The sequence below is a fragment of the Epargyreus clarus genome, unplaced genomic scaffold (genome assembly GCF_041222505.1).
Source record: "Epargyreus clarus isolate Ecla_fem2 unplaced genomic scaffold, WU_Ecla_fem_2.2 ptg000032l, whole genome shotgun sequence".
Classification (NCBI taxonomy): domain Eukaryota; kingdom Metazoa; phylum Arthropoda; class Insecta; order Lepidoptera; family Hesperiidae; genus Epargyreus; species Epargyreus clarus.
Window position 1 is genome coordinate 10,705,985 of NW_027332237.1, and position 27,628 is coordinate 10,733,612.

At 36.4% G+C, this 27,628-nt stretch overlaps 2 protein-coding genes across 3 annotated transcripts in view; both read right to left on the bottom strand.

Annotated features, from left to right (window-relative positions):
- The window catches only part of LOC140755020 (G protein-activated inward rectifier potassium channel 3), a 502,832-nt gene extending 475,442 nt beyond the window's left edge, over positions 1-27,390 (bottom strand). The window contains exons 1-10 of one of the 2 annotated variants that reach the window (XM_073090193.1): positions 26,810-27,390; positions 24,289-24,439; positions 23,447-23,638; positions 20,780-20,851; positions 19,411-19,521; positions 18,754-18,860; positions 17,868-18,017; positions 17,281-17,400; positions 16,742-16,840; positions 14,782-16,050 (exon numbers count right to left, since the gene is read on the bottom strand). In XM_073090193.1, coding sequence (XP_072946294.1) covers positions 15,912-16,050; positions 16,742-16,840; positions 17,281-17,400; positions 17,868-18,017; positions 18,754-18,860; positions 19,411-19,521; positions 20,780-20,851; positions 23,447-23,638; positions 24,289-24,439; positions 26,810-27,312 — 1,644 coding nt within the window. In that variant the 5' untranslated portion in view covers positions 27,313-27,390 and the 3' untranslated portion in view covers positions 14,782-15,911. Of the gene's footprint in view, positions 1-14,781; positions 16,051-16,741; positions 16,841-17,280; positions 17,401-17,867; positions 18,018-18,753; positions 18,861-19,410; positions 19,522-20,779; positions 20,852-23,446; positions 23,639-24,288; positions 24,440-26,809 lie in introns of those variants that run through there. The other variant, XM_073090194.1, reaches the window with a different exon arrangement.
- On the bottom strand, positions 4,091-13,429 carry LOC140755233 (G protein-activated inward rectifier potassium channel 3). The gene is made up of 9 exons (XM_073090460.1): positions 12,873-13,429; positions 9,368-9,494; positions 8,511-8,699; positions 8,127-8,198; positions 7,739-7,846; positions 7,241-7,347; positions 5,911-6,063; positions 5,106-5,225; positions 4,091-4,656 (listed from the first exon to the last, which is right to left on the bottom strand). The coding sequence occupies exons 1-9, from the start codon at positions 13,394-13,396 to the stop codon at positions 4,311-4,313; spliced, it is 1,746 nt and encodes a 581-aa protein (XP_072946561.1). The 5' UTR covers positions 13,397-13,429; the 3' UTR covers positions 4,091-4,310.
- Positions 27,391-27,628: the final 238 nt, after the last annotated feature.

The following is a 27,628-nucleotide window of genomic DNA, read 5'->3' on the forward strand; positions in this document are numbered from 1 at the left end:
TGAGCTAATTGAATCATCTCTATGTGAATTCTATGGAATGTATAGTAGTTTTGATCTCTGATACTTAGAGTATGGATTCGAATCCCATTGCCTCTTATAGTCTTATAATTAGAATAATTGTCAAAGGGCAAGTCGAACTCGCAACCGGAGGGTTCCGTACCACCAAATTTTTTATATTTTTGTTACATTTAGTATTTGTTATTATGGCAGGTATTGAAGTTAATGCATTATGCACACTTATTAGCGTATCTACTGTAACGTGTACGTTCTATGCATATCGCACACTATTCTATAAAGCTATAACTATCTAAGTATGTCTTAATCTGTAGTTAGTTATAGGTAGGTCATAAGGTATATTAGGAGCGCGTGACGCCTAGCGAATTATAACGTCCCAGATATGTCCACCTTTTTTTTTTGTTTACGACGGGAAAACCTTCAAAAGGTACCCCGTGTCGTGGGAGCGACGTAGGGTTATGTGGGATTCTTACCGCACTAAAACCCCCCCGGTGGCCGTCCTCGGCGCTGCGTAGAGGGCTCCGGGATCTCCAAAGGAACGCAACCGGAGCCCTCTTAGCGCGTTGCCCGTCGGGCTCCGCCTAAGTGAGCTTGGCGCTCGCCACACCGTCTGTTGCGTACGACGGTATGCGACCAAGATATGTCCACCTATGTCTTGCCTTACCCGTTTCGAACAAGAACACGGCAGTTACACTGCTGTTACACAGCAGAAGTTGGAATGACGGTGGTGCCTCTAGATCTGGTCTACAAAGCAACGTAGAGCACGGTCAGAAATTGGATGGGTGACCACCAATGGATCAACACACTTCGCAGGGTACTCTAAAACAGTTAAACATAGTCTATAGTAACAATCTGGGTGTTTGTCTACTCTCCTTTGTGTGTGTCTAAAGCACGCCAATCTATGTATGGGGTATAATGCCAAAATAATGTTTTTTAGGGTTCCGTACCCGAAGTGTATAAGTGGAACCCTATTACTGTCTGTCCTCCGCTGTCTGTCCTGTACCCTTAGTATGAGTTAGTTCTGTTACAGTCCGCTAGGGGCGCTGATTGGAAATGTATGGGCGAATACGTAAACAAATACAAAAACAGTCATTTTTGTAAAAACATAAATAAAGGTACTGAACGATAATAGAACACTTGAAATTTTTACAGAGTATGTATAACGGTGCCCACTACAACAAACACTAAAATTAAAAAATAAATTTCAAAATAAATGTGGGTAGTAAACCGCTATATTTCGACGTTTTTCGCCTTATCTATTGACCCGTAATAGTCAAAGTCAAATTTGTTATGATAACAAATACTTAAATAATAATAAAAATTTGGTGGTACGGAACCCTCTGTATGCGTACGACTCGCACTTGGCCAATTATTAATAGAATCGATAAAAAATATTTCTCTTTCATCCAAATCGAAAGTGTTTTCCAAACATCAACAAGCACCAGATGGCAGTAATTGCGTACGGCTTTTAAATAGCGCAAATAATAACATATGGGTAAATAACCGGTTTATCGCCGATCGAAATACACATGTACTTGTAAGAACGAAATTTTGAACTAACTTTAGCACGTGGCTCTAACTCAAACAACAGTTTTTTTATGCATATGAAATAGCAAATTATGAAAGTTATCAAATCCATCATTATTCCTTTGTTGGGAGATTAATCTTCTCCCAGAAGAAGAGTGGAAGAATCAGTACTGTACCCCCATTTATAGTGTAAAGTAGTTCTGCGATTCGGTGGAAGGGTGTGCTGACTTATATTTGTGGCGACCTTATTAGTTCTTAAGAGTCAAGGCATCTGCTATCGGCTTTTGGTAGAGCTCTTCTATATGAAGTTGGTTACAGTTGTCCATTGAGACAGTGACCACGTACCATCAGATGGACTGGATGCTTGTTTGCTACTTAAATCATATAAAACAATAAAATAACTTTATGCTAATAAAAATCTTTTTAAGTTTCAGTATTCTATAGCATGGAATCTTCCACATGATATTACGAAGCGCGCAAGCAGTACTTTATTTTCCTTTACCATTGATGGCAGTGATAGCCTAATGGTTAAGAAACTCGGTCTCTCGATTGAGGGGTCCCATGTTCAAATCCAGGCACGCACCACGCACCTCTGATTTTCCAAAATTATGTGCGTAATAGAAATTAATTATCACTTGCTTAAACGTAGAAGGAAAACATCGTGAGGAAACCTGCATACCGAGAGACTGAAAAATCTCAACGGTATATGAAGTCTACCAATACGCACTTGGCCAGCGCGGCGGACTATGGCCTAATCCTTCTCATTCTGAGAGGAGACTCGTGCCCAGCAGTGGGACAATAATGGGTTGATGATGAAGATGATGATATGATCGTAAATCGTTCATAGCCGATCGATGATATCAATACAGATGCGTCTCAATAAAAATATTTTAAACGAAAAATGCAAAACGTAAATTACTCATTCAATCTTGTAAAGTATGTGTGTTGTGAGTCATATAAATAGTGTCAAGTAAACAAACATAATAATAATAACAAATTATATATATATACATCAGGTTATTACGTGACTCAACTATGATTGGATCTGCTGACAGGACCAAATTGCATACTATGTAAAGTAGTTTTTGCTTGCTTTCATACGGTGTAACTAAAAAAAAATCGCGCGATTTTATATGTGGTATAGTTCTAACTAGTCCGCTCTGAAGTTGTTACGAGCAGGTGTAGTCATACAATTTGCTATGGCGACGCGATTCATTTCTTTATTCAGAGCGGACTAGCAGTTTTACGCGGACTATACCTATATTTTTATAATATAGAAGTTGCGGACGAGTATGCAGTCCACCTGATGGTATTTGGCTACTGCCGCTTATGGACATCTGTAATCGACCCCAGATAAGATTAGATTCCTATGTAAGGTCGACCATATGAGACGCAATGCTAGCCCTGAGGACTAAGTTGAAACTCCTCTGGGAATTATTTCTCCCTTAGCAAATTCTTCAAACCTGAACACATCAGCGCTTAACACTGCTGTTATTAGGCAGAAAAGAGAGGCGCTAGTGCTGCCGGAATCGAACCCGGAACCCTTTGCATATCAGACTGATATGGTGACTGATGATATGATAGATTTATGAAAAAAACATACCTAAGAAGTTATCATTTCGTCATGACAGACAAACCTTAATTTTATTTATTACATCATGACTCATTTACGAGCCTAATAAGTATAGTGTGGAATTTGCGATAGTTATACTAAGATTTATCTACTGTGAGAGAATTACGGAAGTAGTGAGCTATCTTATCCCACGGTTGGGCAATGAAGATATCCTTTTCCTTTAGTATCTTTTCATTATAATACTCCACTTTTATTACATTTATAATTAATTTGTACTTGTAAGGTAAAAAGACATAATATGAAAATTAGTTTTTGCATTAAATTGAAAAACATTAAAACGAAATTTAAATTTTAAATCGTATATTGGACCATAAGATAAATAAATAAAACTAGCTTAAAAATATTTCTAAGGCTAAGTGTGTTTGAATTAGTAAGTAATAATTTAATAGGTTAACGATAAAATTATAAAAACACTAACATTTTTATGAAAGGCGGATAATATTAACATCCTTAATATAAATATGTTTCGCTGTCAATAGGATATCGATGAAAATTAATCATGGAATCTTATTCTATGATTCAGGTATGTTTTTATCTTTTTTTTCATCATATGGATCACATGCACAAGTATAATACATTAATTAATCACGTAGACTAAATAAAATAAAAAAATGATCTATTAAAAATCACTTTTCTTTGTGCTTTGGGATGATATATTAAATGATTATTTATGTACATAGGTTTTTTTTTTAATTTATATTTGAGACTAACGATTAGGCAGACATGCTACCTCTTGGAAAGTAGTCAACGTCGCCTATGGACATTTGCAACATCAACGAAGTTGCCAATGCATCGCTGGCTTTGAGGGAGAGCTGTTTTTGCACCTTTTTTGAGCACCATAGTGTTCAGAGAATACCTCAGTTACATTAATCTCATCGCTGCTAATCCAAAATTTCACCCTGATGTCCGAAAATATTTATCATACCAAAATATTAATGTGCCATTGTTATACACAGTCGTATTCTCCGTAAAGTAAAATAAAAAGTTTCTTGGGTGCTGTGAGTTGCTCCGGCGTTACGTAATGCTGCCTGGCACTGTGGTCTTCCACGGCGCGATAGCACAACACGCGTCGCCAAAGATTTCCACAGCTAGCCAGCGCCGTATAATGGACATTATTTGATATAGACAGAGAAACTTAAAAATGTTGTTCTTGCTCCACACCTTCTTTAGTCACAAACTTCTCAGGAGCAAATTTCTTGAAGTTCCATCCAAAACTTTTCTGGGTTCCACCTCTGCCGAAATTTGGTGTGGATGGCACGGATTCCCTTCTGGATAACGTTGACGCATCATCCTGGGTTAGAGACGTGTTGGTTGGCGTGATGGAAATGTTGGTTGGAGTGGATAATATGTTGGTGGAAGAAGTCTTCATATCCGCTTCGAATTCCTTGAGCCTGCTGGCGCTGCAGAGAGGAGTTTCCACCTGTTCTACTGTGTTTAGGTTGTCCACATCGACGATGTAGCTCTCCTGCTTTTTGGAGTATCTGAAATATGGAAAATCAAGCAAATTCTTCACATACATCATTTTTTTTACTGTATTACTTCCGTTAAGATCATGAGCCCACTCCCATATCATTTTTATTGAGTTATTGTTTAAAAGAAGGTAACGTTTAGAATAGAAATACTCGTAGAATAGATATCGTATAAAATATGATTGAATCGATCTTCAAAGTCACAACTTCGGGTGTATTTAATAATTATATGGGTAACCGCTAGTGGTCATATGCATAGTTTCATGCTTTAAGATTAAGTTCATCCATCGTCCCGTTTATTGCCCATACATTTGTTGTTAAACCTTGTTAGATGCGTTATGGGTTATTCGAGCACATTTGTCATTCCTCCTCTAGATATGGAAAAAGACTTTCCTCCAGCAGTAGGAAATAATGAAAAGGTTTGCACGTCAATTTGATGGACTAAATTCAAAATTACTTACTTTAACACGTTCTTAAATCTGTAACCCCAGATTATTTCCTTAGACAGATATGACGTCCGACTCTGCGTCATGGTTCCCATGCTTTTCGCAGATCCGGTCAAGCAGACCACTATCTCGAATCTGAGAAGGAAATGAGATAAATTAATTATTCAGACATCTTAATTTATTTTAAAACTTGTTTGGTTAATGGTTTTAAATACAATCATCCTTACTAATATTATAAATCCGAAAGTAACTCTGTCTGTCTGTCTGTCTGTCTGTCTGGTTGTCTCTTCTTCACGCCTAAACCACTGAACCGATTTTAATGAAATTTTGTACAAAGATAGTCTGAGACTCGAGAAAGGACAAAGGATAGTTTTTATTCCGGAAATCCTACGAGAACTAGGGATGGCGATCTAAGATCGATTAATCGGAGAATCGATCTTTTGAACCCAAATCATCGATTATTTTAATCGATATTAGTAAGGATTGAATCGTAAACTATGCATTTGATTAAGTGATGATCTTTAGCAAAGTTGAAGGTACGAATTTACAGTTTTATGTATGTTAGTGTGTTATATTTATTAACGCGGGCGAAGCCGCGGGCAAAAACTAGTATCATATATATATATATATCATATAAGATTAGAGTTCTACCTGAGATCAGTCATAAATGTGTTGGTACCCTTGAGCAGTTGGAATGCCGCGGATAAGTACGTCTCATTTACCACACCGTTCAAACCTTAGCACTGCAGAACTCAACACTGCTGTTATTATGCAGAAGAAGTTGTGACGGCGCCCCTACCACCTGGTATAGGAGCTTCACCTGTAGTCCATCATGTCCTGTGCCGAGAAGTCATACAGCGGGCTCTCGGCGTCGATAACGTGGACCACGGTGATGGGCCACAGCAGGAACGCTCGCGCCTGCTTCAGCTTTAACGCGTGGATGTAGTTCTGGACCAACTCGCCTTCTAACGTCCTGTTAGATAACAAAAGAAAAATGTGTTACGTTTTTTACATGAGATTTTTACTCGACTGTGGAAGGTAAAATTTTCCAAGCTTATCTATGTATGTGTGTATTTTATGTATGTATATTTCTGTGGTATGCCCAAAGTTTGAGGAATCCAACGACACCTCATAATGTTAATTAATTATCTTAATTATGTTAATGTTAATTATAAGGTGTCGTTGGATTGGTTTAAATTGTGAAAGTTACAAAACTTATTTCATATCCCTTTTCAGTTAATTATTTTAAGCAAGTTTTTAATTCTTGAAATAGAATAGGAAGTAGAGGACGCCTTCTACATATATAACCATTTATTCCATGTGTCGTATGAAACCAATATGTACATTAAAGCTGAATACGCATACTTACAAACAATTCCATCGACATCTAAATCAAAAATAGAAATCTAAATCTATCATACAGAAATCTGTCTGAATCACCAATCAAACATGCATGCGGTCTATCTGATGTTAAGTAGCCACTGGGGTCATCAATCTTATATATCAATTGCCAAGTGGCTTTCTTATCGCGAAATTAAAATGCACAGCTTTAAAAATAACATCTATGTATACGTCTACGGATTAATACTCAATACTCAATACTTTATTGCAATCATGGTTTACAATTGTTCTATAAAAATCATTTACAATTCTAGAAACACATGAACCCGCAATGGGTGTAGCAATGAATATGAGAGCGGCCGATTTATATTAACAATTAAACATTGATATCAGATTTACAAAATTATTTAATTTGATTAGCATTTATTTCTTCGTTAATTATTATTATTATTATTTTATTTTTCATATATTAGTTTTCCAAATATTCGCTTAATTTGTAATATGCATTTTTTATTAAAAAATCCTTTTGGTTACCTCTATTGTAGTAAATAACGATACTATACAATAACTTTTTTTAGCAGAAGTAGAAGACAAGCAGCAGTTGGAACGCCTCGGAAAAGTATGTCTCTCTTACCACACTCTTCAAACCCGAACACAGCAGCCCTTAACACTGCTGTTATGAGGCAGATATAGGCGCCGGGGTGGTGCCGTCGGAATCGAACCACAAAGATTCAACTACCTGCTCTGGTGAACTGCATGCTCGTCCTACTCCTATATTAAAATACAAAAACAAATAGGACAATTTGAACCTGATCGGCTTCAGCATATACGCGGTAACCGTGCTCCCAATGATATGTAGGTTTAGTAGATCCCACAGTCTAAACTGCAAGCACAATTGACCATCCCGAAGGCAAACCTGAAAAGAAAATATTTTTTTATGAAATGGACACACCTCACAAGAATTGATGTATTCTAATCGTTATTGTTACTTAAAGAAATCAATTACAAATATAGGTAGAGTTAGTGTCCTACCTGAACTTGGATACAAGGTCATTGTTTCCTATAAGTTGGAACACCTCGTGTTTTAGCGCCACTGCCAGCTTAAAGCTAAAGAAGTGGTCAAGTAGAAAAGTTCTTACATGAGGCTCAATTGTATCTTAACCCAATGGGTATCTAACCGAACTCAGACCAGACTACAATTCTATTTGGGACTGATAGATGCCCATAGATGACTTAAACTACATGAGCTAAAATTGATGATGAGTCTAAATAAAAAAAACCTTATAATTGCTAAATTTAATACATACCGTAGCCTTCTTGCTGAAACCAACTGAAGATACGTGTCTGTTCGGTCGAACTAGTTTGGTGTAAAGAAGACTCGTTAGCCCACCAGATAACGCAGTGCCGGCTACGATCTGAAAAAAAAGCATTTTAAATTAAATTTCTTAAATCTTAATAGGAATAAATAAATTATAATAAAAAAAATAAGTATTAGTAATGAAATAACTTCCAGTGACTTTTTATGATCGCTTGCTTAAATGGCGAAGGAATAAAATGAACATGGTATGTAGTCCTAAATATATCTAAAATATTTTAAAGTTTTGTACTTAGTTTATACTTATCTATGTGTAGAACAATCTAGAAAATTTATGAACAAGCTAACAATTCCTTTTATAAACAAAGAATAATACTCACTTCCAAAACCATAATGATGATAGCCTCAGGGCATTCTTCGTTTGGAAATCTTACACCGTAGCCTATGGTCATCTGTGGAATAGAAAATATTCAGCTTCTAGACTTTGTGGTTCGACGTGAAAAGTATTATCAACACACTTCTTCCTACCACAATAGCAATGTAGTGCCACTGCGATCTGGCATGAATGAAATATTGCAACTTTGTCTAAAAGAGCAGATGAAAACAGAAATGCAATGTATTCGTAAATGCGATATCAGGTAGGACTCCAATCCTTTCTGAAATCGTTTATGCATAAATGTGCACGAGTGATAGTGAATACCTACTTATCATCAGGTAGACAGCATATTCGTTTGCTACTTAAAAAAAAATCATAAAATGCCTACCTGAGTTTCAACAGACATCATGAGCAAGCCAGCGAAGGAGGAAGTGCCAGTGATGCAGTGCTCCTTCCCATCCCCGATGTCATCCTGATAGGACGAGGACACAGCGTACCAGATCCCAGCGAACACCAGCCAGAACACGAAGTGGGCGACGAACATCATCAGGATGATGAAGCGCCACTTACTGTTGATCTGTGGAGAGAAAATGTTTCTTAAAAGTACTTCATTGACTTATTAATTTCCCATAGTCCGCGTAAGTCCTTTTTCTATATAGTCCGCGAAAAACTGCTACTTCGCTCCAAATATAGAAATCAATCGCGTCGCCATTGTAAATTGTATGACTACACCTGCTCGCTACAACTTCAGAGCGGACTAGCAGTTAGGCGCGGACTATAACTGGGGTGAAAGGACGACTAAGAATAAGAACGGTTCTGAATAAAAAGGGTTGAAACTATAGTCCGTGTGTATGTTGTTGCCAGTGGAAGATAGGTAGTTTCAACCACCATTAACATAATTATGACGTATTCTCACTAGTTTGCTTACAAAGGATTCCTTAACATCAAAGCTAAAAGTAAGCTTAAAGTAAGATAGGATAAAATAATTTATAATTTTTCCTACATTCTGGGCTGTACCGAAATTTATTGATATGCTAAAGTTCACATTTCTCTATGTTTTGAAGGATTAGGTTTTTTGTACGCGCTGTTATGCTATGATTCTATGACAAACATCCTCACTGCTAGATTAGCCTAGGGAGTAAGCTTGTTTGTAATTTGACTTTTGAAGTAATTCATCCATCCCAATCAACCAACCCATCAGTTACAGAAACCAGCGCACATACTTTTATTAATACTAATACTTACCACAGTATTAACAATATCTCGCATATATTTGATAGATTTGGCAGGAATATTACTTCTTACTGGAACATTTTCTTCTCCACTCTTGCACACCGCTCTTCTAGATCTAATTGGTCTGCCTGGTTGATGTCTAAAATATACAAATTTACTGATAAGTATTTAAGATTTTAAGCGTATTATTGCGATTTTTTATGTATTATTATTCCAATATTAAAACTTAAGTTATTTGGGTTGACTTATATGCGCTAATTTTCTGGGCTGATTTTCTTAAGGTCTCTGGATCAATAAGGAGCATTTTCTGTTAAAAATAAAGGATTTAATAGATAATAACATAACTTGTACAAGCAGTGATACAGTAATAGTTGAAATACGTCCTTTCAATCAAAGATACTTAATCCATTCCCCTGAGAAGAAAGTCGGAAATCTTCGTGCTTCCGCATTCATTACACCTAAATGAAAGTCATAAACAGAGCCAAGATATACCTTCACCAATAAAAAGTGTTTTGTAATAACGCAGATAGCTATTCGTGTTAGTCACTGTTACATATGTACGAGTATTAGTAATCCTGAATCTTAACCAATTTGTGCCTACTAGTACATAAAAATTGGACATTTTACGTAGATAAAAATTGTTTTTAGAACTTTCGTAGCACATTGCTAAAATTACTAACAGATGTAGGTAAGTTATTTCCTTCGAAAGCAAAAATATTCTATTGTTTGTCTTCAAATTTTAATTTTAAAGCTTTGAACTACTAATAGAATATATTTATTCTATTACTTGTAGTAGTAGTAGCCATTATGGATACTGACGTTCTATATCTCAATATCTGAGTGACTTTCAAGAAATCATCTATATTGGAAAATTATTTAGTCTCTCAATGCTTAGAGCATTACTTCATCACACATAAAATACTAGACAATTTTGATGAAAGGTTTGGCATTAAAAAAAATATTTTACGTAAATAAGTTATCCTGTCGTAATAGCGGTAATAGGAGATATACCAACAGACCCATTTACCTAACAAGGTATTGACCTAGTTAGGTCAATGCGTTTTATCATTGATGAAACCACATTTTTACAAATCAAGTGCAACCATTTTAACGTGAGCTCCCTTTTCAAGTAAATTCAATCACAGAAGAGTCCATTTTAAGTAATAGGTACTTTTAAGTTTGTGAGCAAACAGGTACATGACATATAAGGCTAAGTAAAACGGAAAATAAATAAAATACCAAGTATTTGCTGTTATCTTATCCAAATGTCCAATAATGATAGTTTATCTACTAAAATGAATCAGGTTGGATGTTATTTGATGGTTTCCTAAAAAATAACTGAACATATTAAACAAAATTATTTTAGTTGCCCCAGAATTAACTCTCGATGTAGAGCGTTGTTCTACACTCCTCTTAAGTAGAACTAAGTATACTCGTACCAGCAATACTTTTTTATTTCGGTCATGTAATTACTACAACAAGCACCTTCAAAGCGTCGATCCTTTCTGTAATTCGATAGGTATCTACAGGAGGAGTGTACGACAAATAATACGAGAACTTAAATAGATTTTTACATCATTTTATAGATATATATTTTTTTATTTTATAAATTTTTTAATGTATGTGTTTCTCTCCCTCTTCATTGTGGTACTTCATGTTCATTTTGCTTTTTAACTTATTGTGAAATTTAATAGTGGAAACTGTTTATTCTTCTGTTTGTGTCTCTGAACCATTTAACTATGTTATATAGCATGAATTGTTTGTTTCCCAAATAAATAAAAAAAATAAATTGGTTTGTGGAGCTGCCAATGCAGATATGAAATAATGTCAGTAGTGATCATGATGAAGATAGCTTGGTGTGTACAGCGATCCAATTGTTTTTTGAAATAAAAGTACCAAGCGAGCAAACATCCTTCCTAATGGTTTACGTCCTCTGCCCCTCATGGACCTCTAGAACTTCAAATAGGATTAAAATCCTAGTTTAGAAAGATGCACTGTACCTTCAAGGCTTTCAAGGCTTTGTATGTTACCTCGCGTGTCTGTTACTAGATCGTTGAAACCAACATATCCGTGCTTGATGTGATAGAAATAGTTTCAGCGATGATGTCATTAGTATGGACCCTGTAAGGATTTTTTATTTACCGCGATGAAGCGCAGTTTAGTGCTCAAATAAATACCAATAAACAAAGTATCGTGAAAACACCTGCATACCTGAGTGATCTTAAAAATAATGTTCTCAAAAAGGTATGTGAAGTCTGCCAATCCGCAACAGCGCGGTGGACTATGACCCAATCCTTCGCTTTCTGAGAGGAGACCTGTGCCCAGCAGTGGGACAATAATGGGTTGATGATGATAATTATGTAAGAATCTTTTATTTCATATATTATAGATGATTATCATAATCTATGGGATGCATTTCCTTATCGAAAACATCGTAATTTAAAATTAACATAAACAGTTTTTCGTGTTAATCACCGCCACATAAATCTACTTGATAAAACAAGAACATTAAAACTAAATAAAGAAAGATCGTTAAAGCAAATTAGCAAAAGAAATAGGCCAAGGTGTGTTTGATAAAAGGCAATACGATTTCCACTTCCACCGCGATAACTGATCGATTTCCCAAAACAGTTCCATCAATCAACATGATACGGAGACGTACTTTCGAAAATACTAGAGTTGATTAGAAAGTTGAAAGTACCCAAAAATTTTGATAAAACTCTCGGAAGAAATATTACCGTTTCACATTATGATTAATGTTATACATTTACCTAAAACAAGTAGTCGACATGTAAAAGAAAGTAAATTTATCGAAATAATGAATATTGGGTCGGTGACAGTCGAACTTAGAAATTTGCGGTTTAGGTGTTATATTATATTTTTTCCAATTTAATTTAAATATGTAACTTTTCAGAGTTTCTTGTTTCAGTGATAGTGATAGTGCTTAAGAAACTTGCCCTTTCGATCGAGGGGTCCGATGTTCAAATCGCAGGCATGCACCTCTGATTTTCAAAATTATGTGCGTATTAGAAATTAATTATCACTTGCTTAAGCCGTGAAGGAAAACATCGTGAGGAAACTTGCATACCTGAGAGATTTATAAAAAAAATCTCAAAGGTATGTGAAGTTCACTAATTCGCACTTGGCCAGCGCGGTGGACTATGGCCTTATCCTTCTCATAATGAGAGGAGACCCGTGCCCAGCAGCGGGACAGTAATGGGTTGATGATGATGATGATGATGATGTAACTTTTGATGCCTTGATTTTATGATTAACTTCAAACAGAATGAGAGTCCGTTACTTCCTTCGCGTCATTCACCGTTTAAGAATTGATAAATAATTTCTAAGACACACATATTTTTAACACTTTCCACGTAACTGAAAAAATCAGATGTTTATGTCTAGGGTTCGGAGTCGGACCTCGCTTTCATCACTATATTTTTCACTTATTTAGTTTATGATATACAACTGTACATGAAATGGAATGGACCTTTTTAATTCTATTTCAAAATCTTACCTCCGCCTATTGCTTCTCTTCTTCCGTTTCGAATAATTAGTAAAATTAGTACTCGGCGCCGTCGTACTATCATACACACTTTCAATTAAGTCTATTCTGTCATACACATCATTAGTTCCACTTGAACTGACCATCGGTCGGGTGGTAGCATCAGAAAACTGCCTCGTATCTGATGTCTTTGGACTGTCTGTGTCTACATCTATCGTCATTATCAAACCATCATCAGTAGTCTCGTCTTCACTGGAGAATTGGGAACTGAAGCCGGTGTCCACTACAGATGGAATGTTTTGTTTCGTGTCAAAATTCGTTGCTACCATCGGAAACGATATTTCTTTCCCTTCAACATAGCTTTGGGAAATCCGATAATGTTTCTTGATTTCTTCATTTGTGTAGACTTCTGTGTTGACCATTGCTGGGATTTCAATTGATGACCGACCGGAGCCATTTCCAATAGCCGCTGAATAGCTTAAGGATCTTTCTAGAGCTCGATTCTTGCTGCCTCTCCTTTCTCCTGCGTAATCCATTTTGGAAATCAACACCTTAACGTAAACACAACTGCGCGTATCAATACATGTATTCTAAGTGCTTCCGTTAAGTCTGGATTAAAATCTTCAGGATTATCTGATTATTTCCTATCAGAAACACTTCAAGATTCTCACGAATCAATACTTAGTACTATTTCATCAATTATACCACAATTATGTTACCTAGATCACTTGGTTAGTGTACACAACTTTTATCTTTACGACCTTTGATAGAAAGATTAAAATTGCATCAACTAATTTTAGTTTATGTCAACTATATGTGTGTGTCTAGCGAATCATGTTCTACAACTAAATCGACTTATCTTACAAGTCAAGATAACGTCGTTCCTTTATCCTACAAAAGATAAGGCATAAATATATTAATAGTTGTTTTGATCCGAGGTGTGGCCTAGAAATAGAGGTGTAACGACACTTGCATCTTTGCTAACCTTGAATGTACCACTTGCACTTTCTTACTCATCTGCTGCTTATGAACTAATTTTAGAAATATTGTCTACGACCAACACACAAAGAGTGGTTTTGACTTGACCTCATAGCAGTTGAACGCTGTGTGGTTCGCCTCCGAAGGCACCACCGCCACATGTATTTACAATTAATACCTGCAATGTTAAGCTCTCATATTTTCTGGTTTCAAGGATGTGGTAATAGAAAATAGTTTATCCAAGGCGTTCCATCTTAAACGTCACGGGTATGTGATGCATCTGTGGCCAACATCAGCTACAAATCTAATCTTACCTGAGCTTGATTATAGGTCTTCATGGCAGTAGTTGTCATTAGACTGCATACTCATTTCCCTATCCTATATTAAAGAAACATAAATTACGAGGTTATATTATTTGGGCTTAGGTAATTAAATTTGTTATTGAGCATATCCTATTTTCAATGTTGTCCTTGTTATTACATTACAAATAATGCACGTTGTTCACCTAATTTTGGAGAAGCAAGTTTGGTTTTCAAAACAACACAATTATCTTTGCTAATATTATAAAGAGGAAAACTTTGTTTGTTTGATTGTAATGAATAGGCACAAAAACTACTGGACCGATTTTAAAAATTCTTTCACCATTCGAAAGCTACATTATCTACGAGTAACATAGGCTATATTTTATATGAAATAATTTGATAAATAGATTTTGAAATGGTACAAAGTTTGCCGGGTCAGCTAGTTATGATATATAATTATGATAGATGCAGGAGTTGGAAGTTCCCTTTGTCACTTTTTAATAAATATATAATTTATAATTTGGAAATGATTGTAAAATTAGAAATAAAACAATGATTACTTACCAAATTTACATTTATTTTTATTTAAACAACATTGAGAAAGCGTACTCTACAAAACTTAAGCTATTTTATTAAAAGATTATTTCAAAGTTAAAAAGAGTTGAGAATTATACCAAGGATTTGAAAACTATTTGAACTTGAGTGATTAGAGTATCACATATTATGGCTTGATGACTATTACAATTGCTGGATGTTAAAAAAGTATAATATTTTTCATCTTGCTTTAAATGTAGATAACTTAATAACACGCTTAAATAATGAACGTATCTAATTGACGTAAAAATCTTCGTGTAATCACACTAAAAGTAAATGCATTATTTAAATGCTGACAAATTAATAAAATTAATAGATAGTAGGGTTTGTGCTTTAACACGATTGAACAATTAATGATACATAACTAAAAATTTTCAACAATGACGCCTGTTGTTATTTCCCGAGCAACAAAAAATTGTTGCTCGACGACAACAATGCAATTTTCAAACAACATTAAGCAAAAATAATTTTCGGTTATCGTTTTCGGGTTGGTTTTCTTTTAATGTATTCAACAAAACTGGTTTTGTTTATTATACATTAAAAGACACGCATAATATTATCAATATGTTACAAAATATTGTACTTTTATCTATTTAACTTATTACAATGCTTAGAATTATTTTTTTTGTTTCTTCATAACAATCTCACATTTATGTGAAAAGAATGTCTTTTCATTGAAACATTTTTGTACAAATCACATTCACATTGATTAATTGTTAAATTTATTTTTACCAGGGTATGTTCCCTGATACCACGGTTTGATCAACCCTGGGACAAGACCGTATGTTTTTTTTTAATTTGTAACATTAAATAGCACGCTATGAAAATGTTGCTTTGGTGCCACACGTTGGTTGGTTTATGATATCCCCAAGTTCAAAAAAAAACAGGCCAATTCAGCCGTCACGTCAGTGATCACCATACCAATCTGACGCGCAAAGAATTCCGGATTCTATCCTCAGTCAAATGATATCTAAATAATGAATTTAGATTAATATTCTAGGTCTGAGTGTTTGTTTATTCATCTATGTATGTGCCCATGACACAAGTAATCCTAGAGTTGGTCTATGAGTGCAGATTTATTTTAAATTTAATTCTTACGATTTTACCCCACTTTACCCCAATCTATGTATTGATTATTTTTGCCACAAACTTAACAAACTAAAGATGATCATAATGCTCAAGATTTCCTATCTTTCCGTTTAAAGGACGAGGTTCTTTCCAGGTGGAAAGTGGAAACCCTCTCACTGAAGCTGCCAGGAGTCCCCGGACACGTGTCCTGGGAGGACCGCTCCTGGGAACTGCTGGGGGAACGGGACCTGTGGAATTGGTGCATTATGAGACCCTTATTATAAATTTAGGATAATATCTTGCAATGGTCTGCGACATGTTTTAGTAAGACTGAAGTACATAGCAACAAGCATGCTGTCTACCTAATTATGATCACTGGTGCTCATGGAAATCTGTAAACAACTCCATATTGAACAGGTGTTCCTAGACACCTACCTATCACTTGAGGATTAAACTATCACCCAATATGTTTTTTTTAATATTTAACCTAACGACAAGGCAGACGGGCTACCTGATGGAAAGCAGTCATCGTCGCCTATGGACATTTGCAATAACACAGGAGTCGCCAATGCATCGCCGGCTTTGAAGGAGAGCTTTTTTTACACCCCTCTTGAAGAGCCCCATGTAATAGTCCTGAGGGAATACCTCAGGAGGATGTCTGCCGGCATCCACACTTTGCCAACGAAACGTAAGAACTACTTGACGCTGGACATGGGTGTTGAGAAGGTAGCTCCCGATCGAACCATCACCTTTGTTTGCAAATTAGTTCCGTTCTACACAAGTGTATAGTGGTACAGTCACATCACACTGTTTCTTGTATGGATCAAATAATTGCTAGTTGTGGAAGAATACATTGTATTTTGGAACATACTTGGATACTTTGGAATATAATCTGCGCGTTTTAACACTGGCCATAAATTTGAATAAATAAACAGGTACCTGTATAATTCACATGCGCTATTAAAGGGAGTGTCAACGGCCTCTGTCACATCTAGTTTTGAATGATCGATGACGTACTTTTGTTTGTGGGTGTCGAATCTACAAAAACAGAAAATACCATCATAATTTTTAAATTTTTATTATAATTATTTAGTAGTTAACGAGGTAACAGTCCATCTGATAGTGGCTACTACCGCGGATAGGGGTCCTATCTGAGGATAGCCATAGATGATGCGCGATCCCTATCAACCAAGTTGGAGTTTGGATAAGAAAGTCTCCCTTACCACACGTTTCAAATCAGAACATAGCAGATCTTAACACTGCTGTCATTAGGCAGAAATGAGTATGGCCGTGGTGCCTCTGGAGTTGAACCACAAAGGTTTCTACCACCTTCAAATTGATGGAATACAAGCTTGTTTGTTTGTTTTGTGGAACAAGTATTTTTTCTGTTAAAATGTTGAAAAAGTTGAAAAGCTAACGCAGGTGAACCACAAATTCTTTGATTACACTACTTATAAGTAGTATTTTTGTGTACTCACTTGACTACAGGTGGGAACCGATGCCCCCAGAGCACCTCGCGCGGCATGTACGAGCTCTGACTCTGGGTGAAGGTGCCCATGGACGCTGAAGCACCTTTCAAGCTTACTGTGATCTCATAACTGGAAACAGTAAAAATATGTTCTTAAAATTGGTCTCATAAAATAAACAATTGTGATTCCTTTCTTATCGTACTGATAAACAAGAGTTTAATCTAAGAGTGAGTGGGATGGCATGGTCATAATCGATCACGCTGGCTAAGTGTAAGTTAGTACCAGACACCGACCCTGATATGTTTTTCTCTCCAATGTTCTCCAATGTTTTTCGTCACCCTTATGCCATGTGATAATAAATTTCAAATACATGGACAACATTGAAAAATCCACATTCAACCCATAGTAGCAACTACGGGGTGCGACCACACATACTGCCTTTTTTCGAGGGGTCGCTAGCCGGGCGGTTCGAACTCCCACTCTTGCCGCCTGCAACTCCAGAAGCCCCCTTTTAAAGGCTTACGACAGGCAGGGAATACCGTAGCCGTAATATGTTCTGGAAACACAAGGCCTAAACCACCCATAACCTTACCAACCTGTTATTAGCAACGTCTTCCGGAGTATACTTATACAGCGGGCTGGTGACGTCAATCTCGTGCACCAGGGTCACCGGCCAGAGGAGGAACTGCTTCTGCTGTAACGCCAGGTTACGAGCGAAGTAGCGGATCACCTCGCCTTCCTTTGTTCTGGAAATTGAGAGAAACTTAATCAACATTTTTGTTTTAATAGCAATTGTGATGACTTTCGGAAAAATCGCGGAAGTGACTTCTCGCAACTCTTCAAGAGCACCACTTGTTTCTGAAACGCGCTATCGATATTCTCTCAACATTTTGTATATATACAAGCTCTGAAAACTATAAACTATAAAGACTGTTGGAGCACGGCATCTCTCTGATTGTGATCACGTAGCCAAGAAGATCTCCCACCGTCAGACAAAAGCAGCATAAAAAATAGTGCAGTTCGTTATGTGAATATATTCGTTTTGCTACACCCTTCGAACCATAACATGCTTTACACTGATGTAAGATTAGCAGTTAAATAGTTTTTGGCAAAGAGAGATCTCCCACCGAGCTAGGTGTTCATGCCCGGCGAGCGGCCGTACTCCGACAGTCTTAGTTCGGAGCTTCTATATATGCAAAATATTGAGAAAACTTCGATAGCGTGATTCAAAATAAGTGTAGTGCCATCTTTTGACGAGTAGCGGGAAGTCGCCCAAATTACAATTTTCTCACCGGCACTTTTGTGTATGGGTAGGTTTTACCAAAATCAAATAATTGTCAAGACACTTTGCCTAACTACAGTTGCATTTGTAACCTGCTGTTATTATGACCTTGGACTTATTAACAAAAAGCAAAAAAATAATTTCCATAAAACTATACACAACGACAAAACTAGATAAGGTAGAATATGAAAGAGGGACACCTGTGAGTATTAATGAAGTGTGCGGTGAACTCCGAGCTGATGATGTGATCGTGATTCAGGTCCCAGGCTCGAATCATCAGGCACAGGCGTCCGTCTCGCATACTGATCTGGAATTTTGAAAATATTGACTTCAAATTTTATTATTTTACTTAGAGGCAGGTACTCTTCTTGAACTTAAATACACATTGCCATTTATGTAGAGTAGTAACAGCCTAGTTTGAAATTAAGTCTTAATCAAGAGGTTCGAATCCTAGACAAGCTTCTTACATTTTTCAAGTTACATATGTTTGTATTAAAGAATATTTATCATTTGCTCAAACGGTCAAGGAAAATGACGTGAAGAAACTTACACGTCTCCATCAGACGTGTAAGTTTCTTCACGTCATTTTCTAAAATATTCTCGAAGGTATGTGAAGTCTACAAATTCTTTAGGTACTTGTGGACTTTGGCCTAGACCCCCTCACTTTGAGAAGAGACCGTGCCTAGCAGTGGGACAGTAATGGGTCGATGACGTCATCCATTAACATCTATAACCAACTGCAAATAGAAAAAATATCTGGAGTCACTCAAAACTACTACTTGTGACAATTTTGACAGAATAGCTGAAAAGTTTGATATTTTTTTCAAACAGAAGATTCTCTAAAAATCAGAACTTACAACAGCTTTCTTGCTGAAGCCGACTCCATCTCGCGACAGTTTCTCCGGCCTGGTCAGCTTAGCATACACAACACACGTCAGCACTCCTGATAGCCCGGTACCCAGGATCAACTGGAAATTACAAAAAATATTTTTATTTTCTTTATATTTTTCTTGAAAATGATTTGTGTTTCATGTACGAATGAATTACGTTCCATCCATCAACCCCTTCAAATCCTTCTAAATCTTTCTATCTCTCGATTTGCGCTTATTCCACGCATGTGGTGACTTCAGATAATTTCACAAAGAGACCTCCTTTACCTGTGTCCACTACCCGTCGATTCGTTACTTTAATTTCGTCCAAAAAGTGAAGTCGTCCAAGTTAATATTTCCAAAATTATTTGATGTTTGAGTCGTCCAGATAAATTATGTTAATGTAACAAAAATACAACAAAGACAAAAGATATGTTACGATAACATAATTTTGCAATTGTTATCAGACAACTCGATTACTTAAATTACTGCTCATAGTAGACAGTGACGCATCTATACAGTACGAGAACTGAGAAAAGTATAAAGGGTTCCAGTCTTCAAAAAATGCAATAATTGAGTGAATTAACTTCAATGAGGGCACTTCCTTGCGTTTGACTGACATGAAACATGATATTCCTTAATTTTATCCACTCCTAACGTGGTCTAACCAGTCTTAATATCTACTTATGTATGTTTTAACAGTTTACGGGGTTTAGAGTTGAATCCCAGACACCTAAGAGTTTTTGAATAACTTTTTAGAATGTTTAATAATATTGAAGAATCCACCTGATGGTAAATGGGTGATGTTTCCACTTTAAAGGGATTGGTGAGGACGGTAAGATAGACATCCGAAGTGTTCCAACTTAGGTCTTAGGCGCACCTCAAGTAGGGTCTAATCTTGTCTGGGGTTAGGTTTAAAAAATCTGGAGGCACGGCAGTGCCTCTGCCAAGTCGAGCCAAAAGAAGCGGCACGGCCGTAGCATTCTTTTTTCGAAGCAATTCTCTTTATTTTACTTATAAGACACATTTGTCACTTAAAATGAGAAACTTAAATTAATAATAATGTATGGTAAAGCTCGGTACGTTTATGTTTTGTTATCTATGCGTGTGTTTGTGTATATCGGTGCGTACATTCGTGTGAATCATGTGTGTGTTCGGTTCCAAATATCCACGGGCGGCAGTTCATTTACCATCAGGTGGAATGCATGCCCTTTTGTTATTCCAATTCCATTATTTTAAAATCAATGTCTTTTAATAGAGTCCGATTGTCTAAGAGCAGCGCTAAGGATTCGAACCCAAGACTCCAGAGTGGGCATTTGATTGTACTACTACGTAATCACTACTAATAATCAATTACCTGCATAATGAACAGGAATATAGATTCAGGACACTCTTCGTCAATTGCTCGATCTCCAAATCCAATTGTAGTCTGAAATAGTCAAAATAATCGCGTTAATTTTAACAAAATATTTAAGTAACTTACACATCTATTTTCTAGAAAAAACTGTAATTCTGATGTTGAAAACTATATATGATATTCTTCAGTTATAGTTAACGCCAAATAATGGGCACCTATAATATACCTTAGGTCGAACACCCCTTCTCATACAACTACTTAGAAATATAACTATAATATAACTAACTACTAACTATAAAAATATAACTACTTAGATACCGCCACTTTATTTACTTCTTTCACAAACTTGTAAGGTGGCAATTATAGAAATACAAAGAACTCTACTACCCAGAACTTTGCCCTTTCATAAAGAAATGAGTGTATATCTAAATATATATAACTCAAAGGTGACTGACTGACATAGTGATCTATCAACGCACAGCCCAAACCACTGGACGGATCGGGCTGAAATTTGGCATGCAGGTAGATGTTATGACGTAGGCATCCGCTAAGAAAGGATTTTGATCAATTCTACCCCCAAGGGGATAAAATAGGCATGAAAATATTACTTCGTAACACGAGCGAAGCCGCGGGCAAAAGCTCGTTAGTATAATAAACTTTAATCATCCAATATTAAGATTTGTTCCAGTTTTAGGTCTAAATTAACGCCCATTAGTAATAAATCTTAACCATTTCTGGCTACCGTAGTTCATAACAATTTAGGTTTGCAAAAATTGACAAAATTTTTAAAATTTTTAAATAGGATGTCACAGCAAACACGATCTATGTCTGTAGCTCGACTATAAATAACTTTGGTAGTTCATTACAACGTACAAGTTAAAAATCCTCCAGTAAATTCCACATCAAATGGATCTTCATTTAGCAGATCTCTGGGCAATTACCCAACAAAGCGGCCGCCTGCCGCTGATGCCGGATGACCAATCGTCTTGATTGCTAATCGTGCCACCATCAGGAATTACCGGAATCCTGTTTAGATTCCTTCTTGTTCGTGGCTATTTTGAGATTAACGCTGAAGTTTGCTGCTGAGTATTTTGCAAGTAGTAATAGATAAGTTTAAAGGTGATTGAAAGTTTAAAGAACCTTTTGTAATCATCATCATCGCCATCTATTTCTGCCTAATAACACCAATGTTAAGCGCTGCTGTGTTCTGGATTTAAGGGTATGGTAAGAGCGACATATTCATCGTAAGCATTCTTACATAGTCCTCAGGGGTAGCAATGTATCCGTGGATAACGTCAGGTAGTGCTTTAATCCTATCTGGGGTTGATTACAGATGTCAATGGGCGGCAGTAGCCACTTACCATCAGGTGGACTGCATGTCCGTTTACTATTCCTGTATTGTAAATGACAACCTGATGATAGGTGGTATAACTTAAATGGTTTGAACGAGGAGGTACCACCACCACACCTTCTTTTTTTTTCTTTTTTTTTCGAGGGGGAAACTTTCAAAAGGTACCCGACGACGTGGGAGCGACGCCGGGTAATGTGGGATTTTTACCGCACTAAAACCCCCCCGGTGGCCGTCCTCAACGCTTGTTGGAGAACTCCGGGATCTCCGACGGAACACAACCGGAGCCCTCCAAGCGCTATGCCCCGATCGGGCTCTACCCTGGGGGTGCAGTTTTCGCTCCTCCCACACCATGTAGTGTTGACGACGGTATGCGACCACACATACCGCCGTCCTTCCCGGGGTCGCTTGCTGGACGGTTCGAGCTCCCACTCTTGCCGCCCGCAACCCCAGAAGCCCCCTTTTAGTCGCCTTCTACGTCTGGCAGGGGATACCGTAGCCCTATTCTAGTCCCGGAACTACAGGGACAATCACCACCACACCTACGAGTATTTCTAGCGTGAAACAGTTCTTGCGTTACGCGGGTGTGGAAAATGTAACTAACATATCAGACAACCATTATATTCCTCAGGAGTGGCGATGTGGCTTTAAGTAGAACCCCTGTTATACGTATATGCAGTTGGTTGATGTCCAGGGCGGCAGTGATCTTAGATGGACTGTATGCACATTAGCTACTTATTTATGTCCAAGTGTTATGAATAAGTGTCACTTAACTATTGTGACGGTGACATTAACGTCTTAACCATTTATCATAATTTCGGGTTAAGCGTGGGTGGCTGATAAATCCTAACACTGCCCTATAATGTGATTTAGTACGTGGGAGTAATTGTTAGATGTGTTAATGTTCTTTTTATTATGTCTTGAAGAGATGGTTATGGTTAATGGGGACTTCCCAATAGACTTTTAAGCTTTGTTTTTGATTTGAGCAGTGTTTGCACTGTTGTTTTCTAGGTTGAAACGTAAGGGATAGTTAACTCAATTGCCCTCTTCTACCTTTAATCACTATTGTTGTTAATTTGTTTTTCTTATAATACCGCCACTCGCGACATTAACTTGATGTAGAGAGTAAATTCGGTTTAAATTAGAGTTTGTAGTTATACCTAGATTAATTACAGTGCTTGAATGGCAGCACATTAGCCAATTTTGGAAGTCATGAAAAATATTTTACTTAACTTTACTTAAATGGCTAATAAGGCAATTCGTCCATAGCATTTTGAAGTGTATAAAAGGTTGTAAAACACAACCAGCAAAGACCTTACCTGAGCTTCAACAGACGCCAAGAAGATAGTAACAAAATCCGTCCCACCAGTAACGCAGGTGCGTTTGGGCGGGTCCGGCTCGAAGTCGTAATGGGCAAGGGCGGTGATGTACCAGAACACAGCGAAGACCAGCCAGATGGCGAAGTGGACCACCACCGTGCCGATGACGATCCAACGCCAGCGGAGGTTGATCTTGAAGGAAGAGCAAGTTAAAATTTTTGTTGTCAAACTAATAGTTTTCACGACTGTTTGATACTGAAGCAGGTAATTAAATAAGTTATATCAATAAACAAGAGAATTATTATAAAAAACAATAAATCTAACTTCTTAAAAACATAGCCTATGTAACTCCCACAATTTAGACGGATCCAATTACAAATTATAATTATGTTGAAATCCGTTAACCTACTGTTTGTTTGAACTGCAGCGTGTGCTAAAGAATGACACATTCCCACATTCATAAGCTCTAAATTCCTTCCGCTATCTGGTAAAATCAAAAACAAATTTATAGAAATGAAGCAATCGTCATTAATTTCTTCTTATAAACTTTAATTCATCACTAGTTTTTCCGCTGTGACTACATTAACTTGTGTTCTTCATTGTTTTCAAATTGATGGTGCAAGAATATTAGAGTTTTGCGTTTACTCTTGTATAAGGATCTTGTTGTTCCGTGATATTCATGATTTGAGTCAAAATTAGGCCATTCGCGGTCCTACAACACACTAATCAACTCGGCGTTGCAATCAACATCACCCTAACTGAGACACAATAAAAATGTAAAATAAATACGTTTAAATAAAAATATAGTTTTATCTAATAAAGGGAACTATGACAAAACTCACCAAAGTATGAAATGTGTCATTCAGCAGCCGTATCTTCTCGAAAGGAACATTTGATATGAGCGCCACGTTCTCCAAACCATTCTTTGACACCAAACGCTTCGGGAAGTCCCCGTACGCTGTCCGAAATCTTTGAGCCGGTTCAGGTTTATAGCTGCAAAAAAGTATTAAAAACGTAAGGGACATATGAAAAGGTCCTGCAATCAACTTATTTTGTACCAAAACGTAGAAGAGACCTAAAATCTGTACGCGTGAAAATGTTTGTTTTATATGAACAATGTCAAGCTCTGCTTCGTTGTAACATAAAGAGCTACAGTTCTATTTGAGCCCTTTAGTATCAGGTTCATTTATTGCGGGGTGGACCAACTTTATACTAAAATTTAATTTAAAAAAAAATGCATGATTCTAACATATTGTACATTTCTGTCTTCTAAGTACAACATTTGAAAAAATCATTACTTAAATACCATAAAAATAAAAAACTTAAAATTTTCCTTCATAGGACATTTGATCTACGTACCTACTACTACCAGAATTTCAGAATAATACATTTAAATTTACAATAGTTGGCTTGTATTTTATTGGTTTGAGTACATGATTGAATGGAACGTCGCCAATTATACATACGAGTATAAAGATCAAGTTCATTACAATTTTACTCAAAACTGCCACCATTATTACTTATATCAATTTTTGTTTCATTTTTATGTCCAACGGCGAAATTTTCCAGAAATATATTTGTCTGTACAAACTAAATGATCTTTGAGTGCATTAAGTACATATTTCCGGATGCTACACGTCAACTAGAGAGAATTCTATTTGCTCACATCTCATTGCTATCTGCGATCAAATAACACTCATGATAATAAAGATAGCGTGCGTTTTTAAAAACCTTTTAATCACAGTGCTTTTATGTCTGATTAAATTAATAATATTACGCGTATTATGAAATTTGCATGCATTTTCCTTATAACTAATTTTTTGTTCTGACTTCTTAGATATTTTTTATATATATCTAACGTTAATGCAGACGGGCTACTTGGTGGAAAGTAGTCAACGCCTAGGGACATTTGCAACACCAAAAGAGTCGCCAATGTACAGTCGGCTTCGAAGGAGAGCTCTTTTTGAACACTTCTTGAAGAGCCGCATAATACAGCGTCCAGGGAATTCCTCAGAAGGAAGTTTAGAGTATTTTTGAATTCTGGTTCTATTAAACTACAATTCAATAATTTCGTTTTGATTTTATTACTACTCTTATTCTTATGTGTCAGAATAGAGCTAAAAATATTTTATGTTCTTTAGTTAAGATAAGTTCAAAGCCTATTTCAAGTTTAAATGCATGATTTATCGTCAAAAAGTTGAAGTTTCTGTTGATTTGCAATTCAGAGTTTCAGACCAATGACGTTAGACCAAAAGTATGTCCTAGGTTTAGCATAATCTAGTAATATACTGGTGATCTAAATACAGCAAATATAATGACACTTCAGCTCAAGTGGATTGTGTTCTAATTGCATATCAAATATCGATGTTTGACCATTTTCGCCAACTAGAAATCGTTATACTTCTTCTACTTTGTTGAATTGGATCGATTGAGTTTTAATAAAGGTCGTAAACCCTAGTTTAGATAGCATTGTATTATTATTTTCATTAATCATTAAACTACATATGAGTTAGGTTGTTTATTTTATTTTGTTTTTCAGCTAGATTGGGATATTTTTACACACACAGATACTAATTTGGAGGCGAGAAATCTAGATTTATGTTACCTAAATGTTAATTTGGCCCTGATATCGTCGAGAATTTTCCGCTTATCTGACCAGTATGGTGACCAATACCATTAACAAGTTACCATAAACTATTTCGAATCTTCTAAAATCTGTCTGAATCAGAATCAATTTTCTAATGACATTGTGGACAATTTTGCATCCAAAAACGAGGAATTGAACAAGCATCTTGATAAGGAGACAAGCTAAATCTTTTTAATCCAGACATCTTAACGTCACGCTTATCACGTTGTAGCCTTGTCCTTTCAAAATATATTATAAGTACTCGTAATAATTAAAATATGATGCTTATGAATTTGTAATATGCTCACAAATAATAAGCTGTGTTGGTTTCCTTACGATTTTTCCCTTCAACGCTTCAGCAAGACATAATTAATTTGTAATACGTAAATAATTTTGAAAATCAGAGCTACGTGCCTGGGATTTGAACTTCGGACTATGCGATTGAGAGGCCAAGTTTTTTTTTATATATGTAATATAGGAGTAGCAGACGAGCATGCTGTCCACCTGATGGTAAGTGGCTACTGCCGCCCATGGACATCTGTAATCAACCTCATATTCCTACGAGAGGTCGGCCACAGATGCGCCGCTACCCCTGAGGACTAAGCTGGAATGCTTCGGAAAAGTATGTCTCCCTTACCACACATTTCAAACCAGAACAATGCAGCGTTTAACACTGCTTCTACCACCTTCAACTATACCACTATAGTTATACTTACCAATATCTCTATAACACTTACTTATTCTCCTTGTAATGTATGTTGTTCGTGTAAATAGGTTTCTTCAGAGCACTTTTCAGAGGTAACACATTATTTTCCTTTTTTTGTTTCACATCTTTCTTAATATTCAGGCTCGTGTTACTTTGCGTTATAATTATTTTTGGCAAAGTTTGCGATAATTTCCGAAGTCTTTCAGATCTTATTTCCCCCGGCATCGAATTTAAACTTTCATTTGATTTTAATTCGTTTACAAAATCAATCTTATCTATTTTCGGATTTTCATCTACTTGAAATTCGGTTTTTTCTTTTTTCATGTATTCGTTGTTTATGAGTTCATTTTCTTCAATACTTTCATAATCGCCGCCATCATCTTCATTATTGAATCTTCCTGTATTATCGTCTGTTTGATCATCATCATTAATTCTATTTAGTCTGGTAGTCATCAGATAATCGAGGCATTCATCGTAAAGTTGATTTATTTGTTCGAACTCTGTATCTTTCTTTACGATGTCTCCCGCCATCATGGAATAATTCGTTTAAGTTGTTTATATTTATAGTTAAAGATCATCAATCATTTTGCTGCGAATGATGGCTTTAATTAGCGGAAGGGCGAATAATTCTCGAAGGGACTGAAAATATACCAATCTATTCTTATTTTAAACTTTATCAATGGAACAACAAAGAGATGCTGAAGAATAAATCGATTTTAAAATATAAAACGAAATGAATTTTACTTTAAAAATATAAATTTAATATAAAGATCTATGTGAATAATTTTCGAATGGATTTCGACTGACTTTCTAACCATTTTACCATGTAGTTAAATACAAATTTTAGACG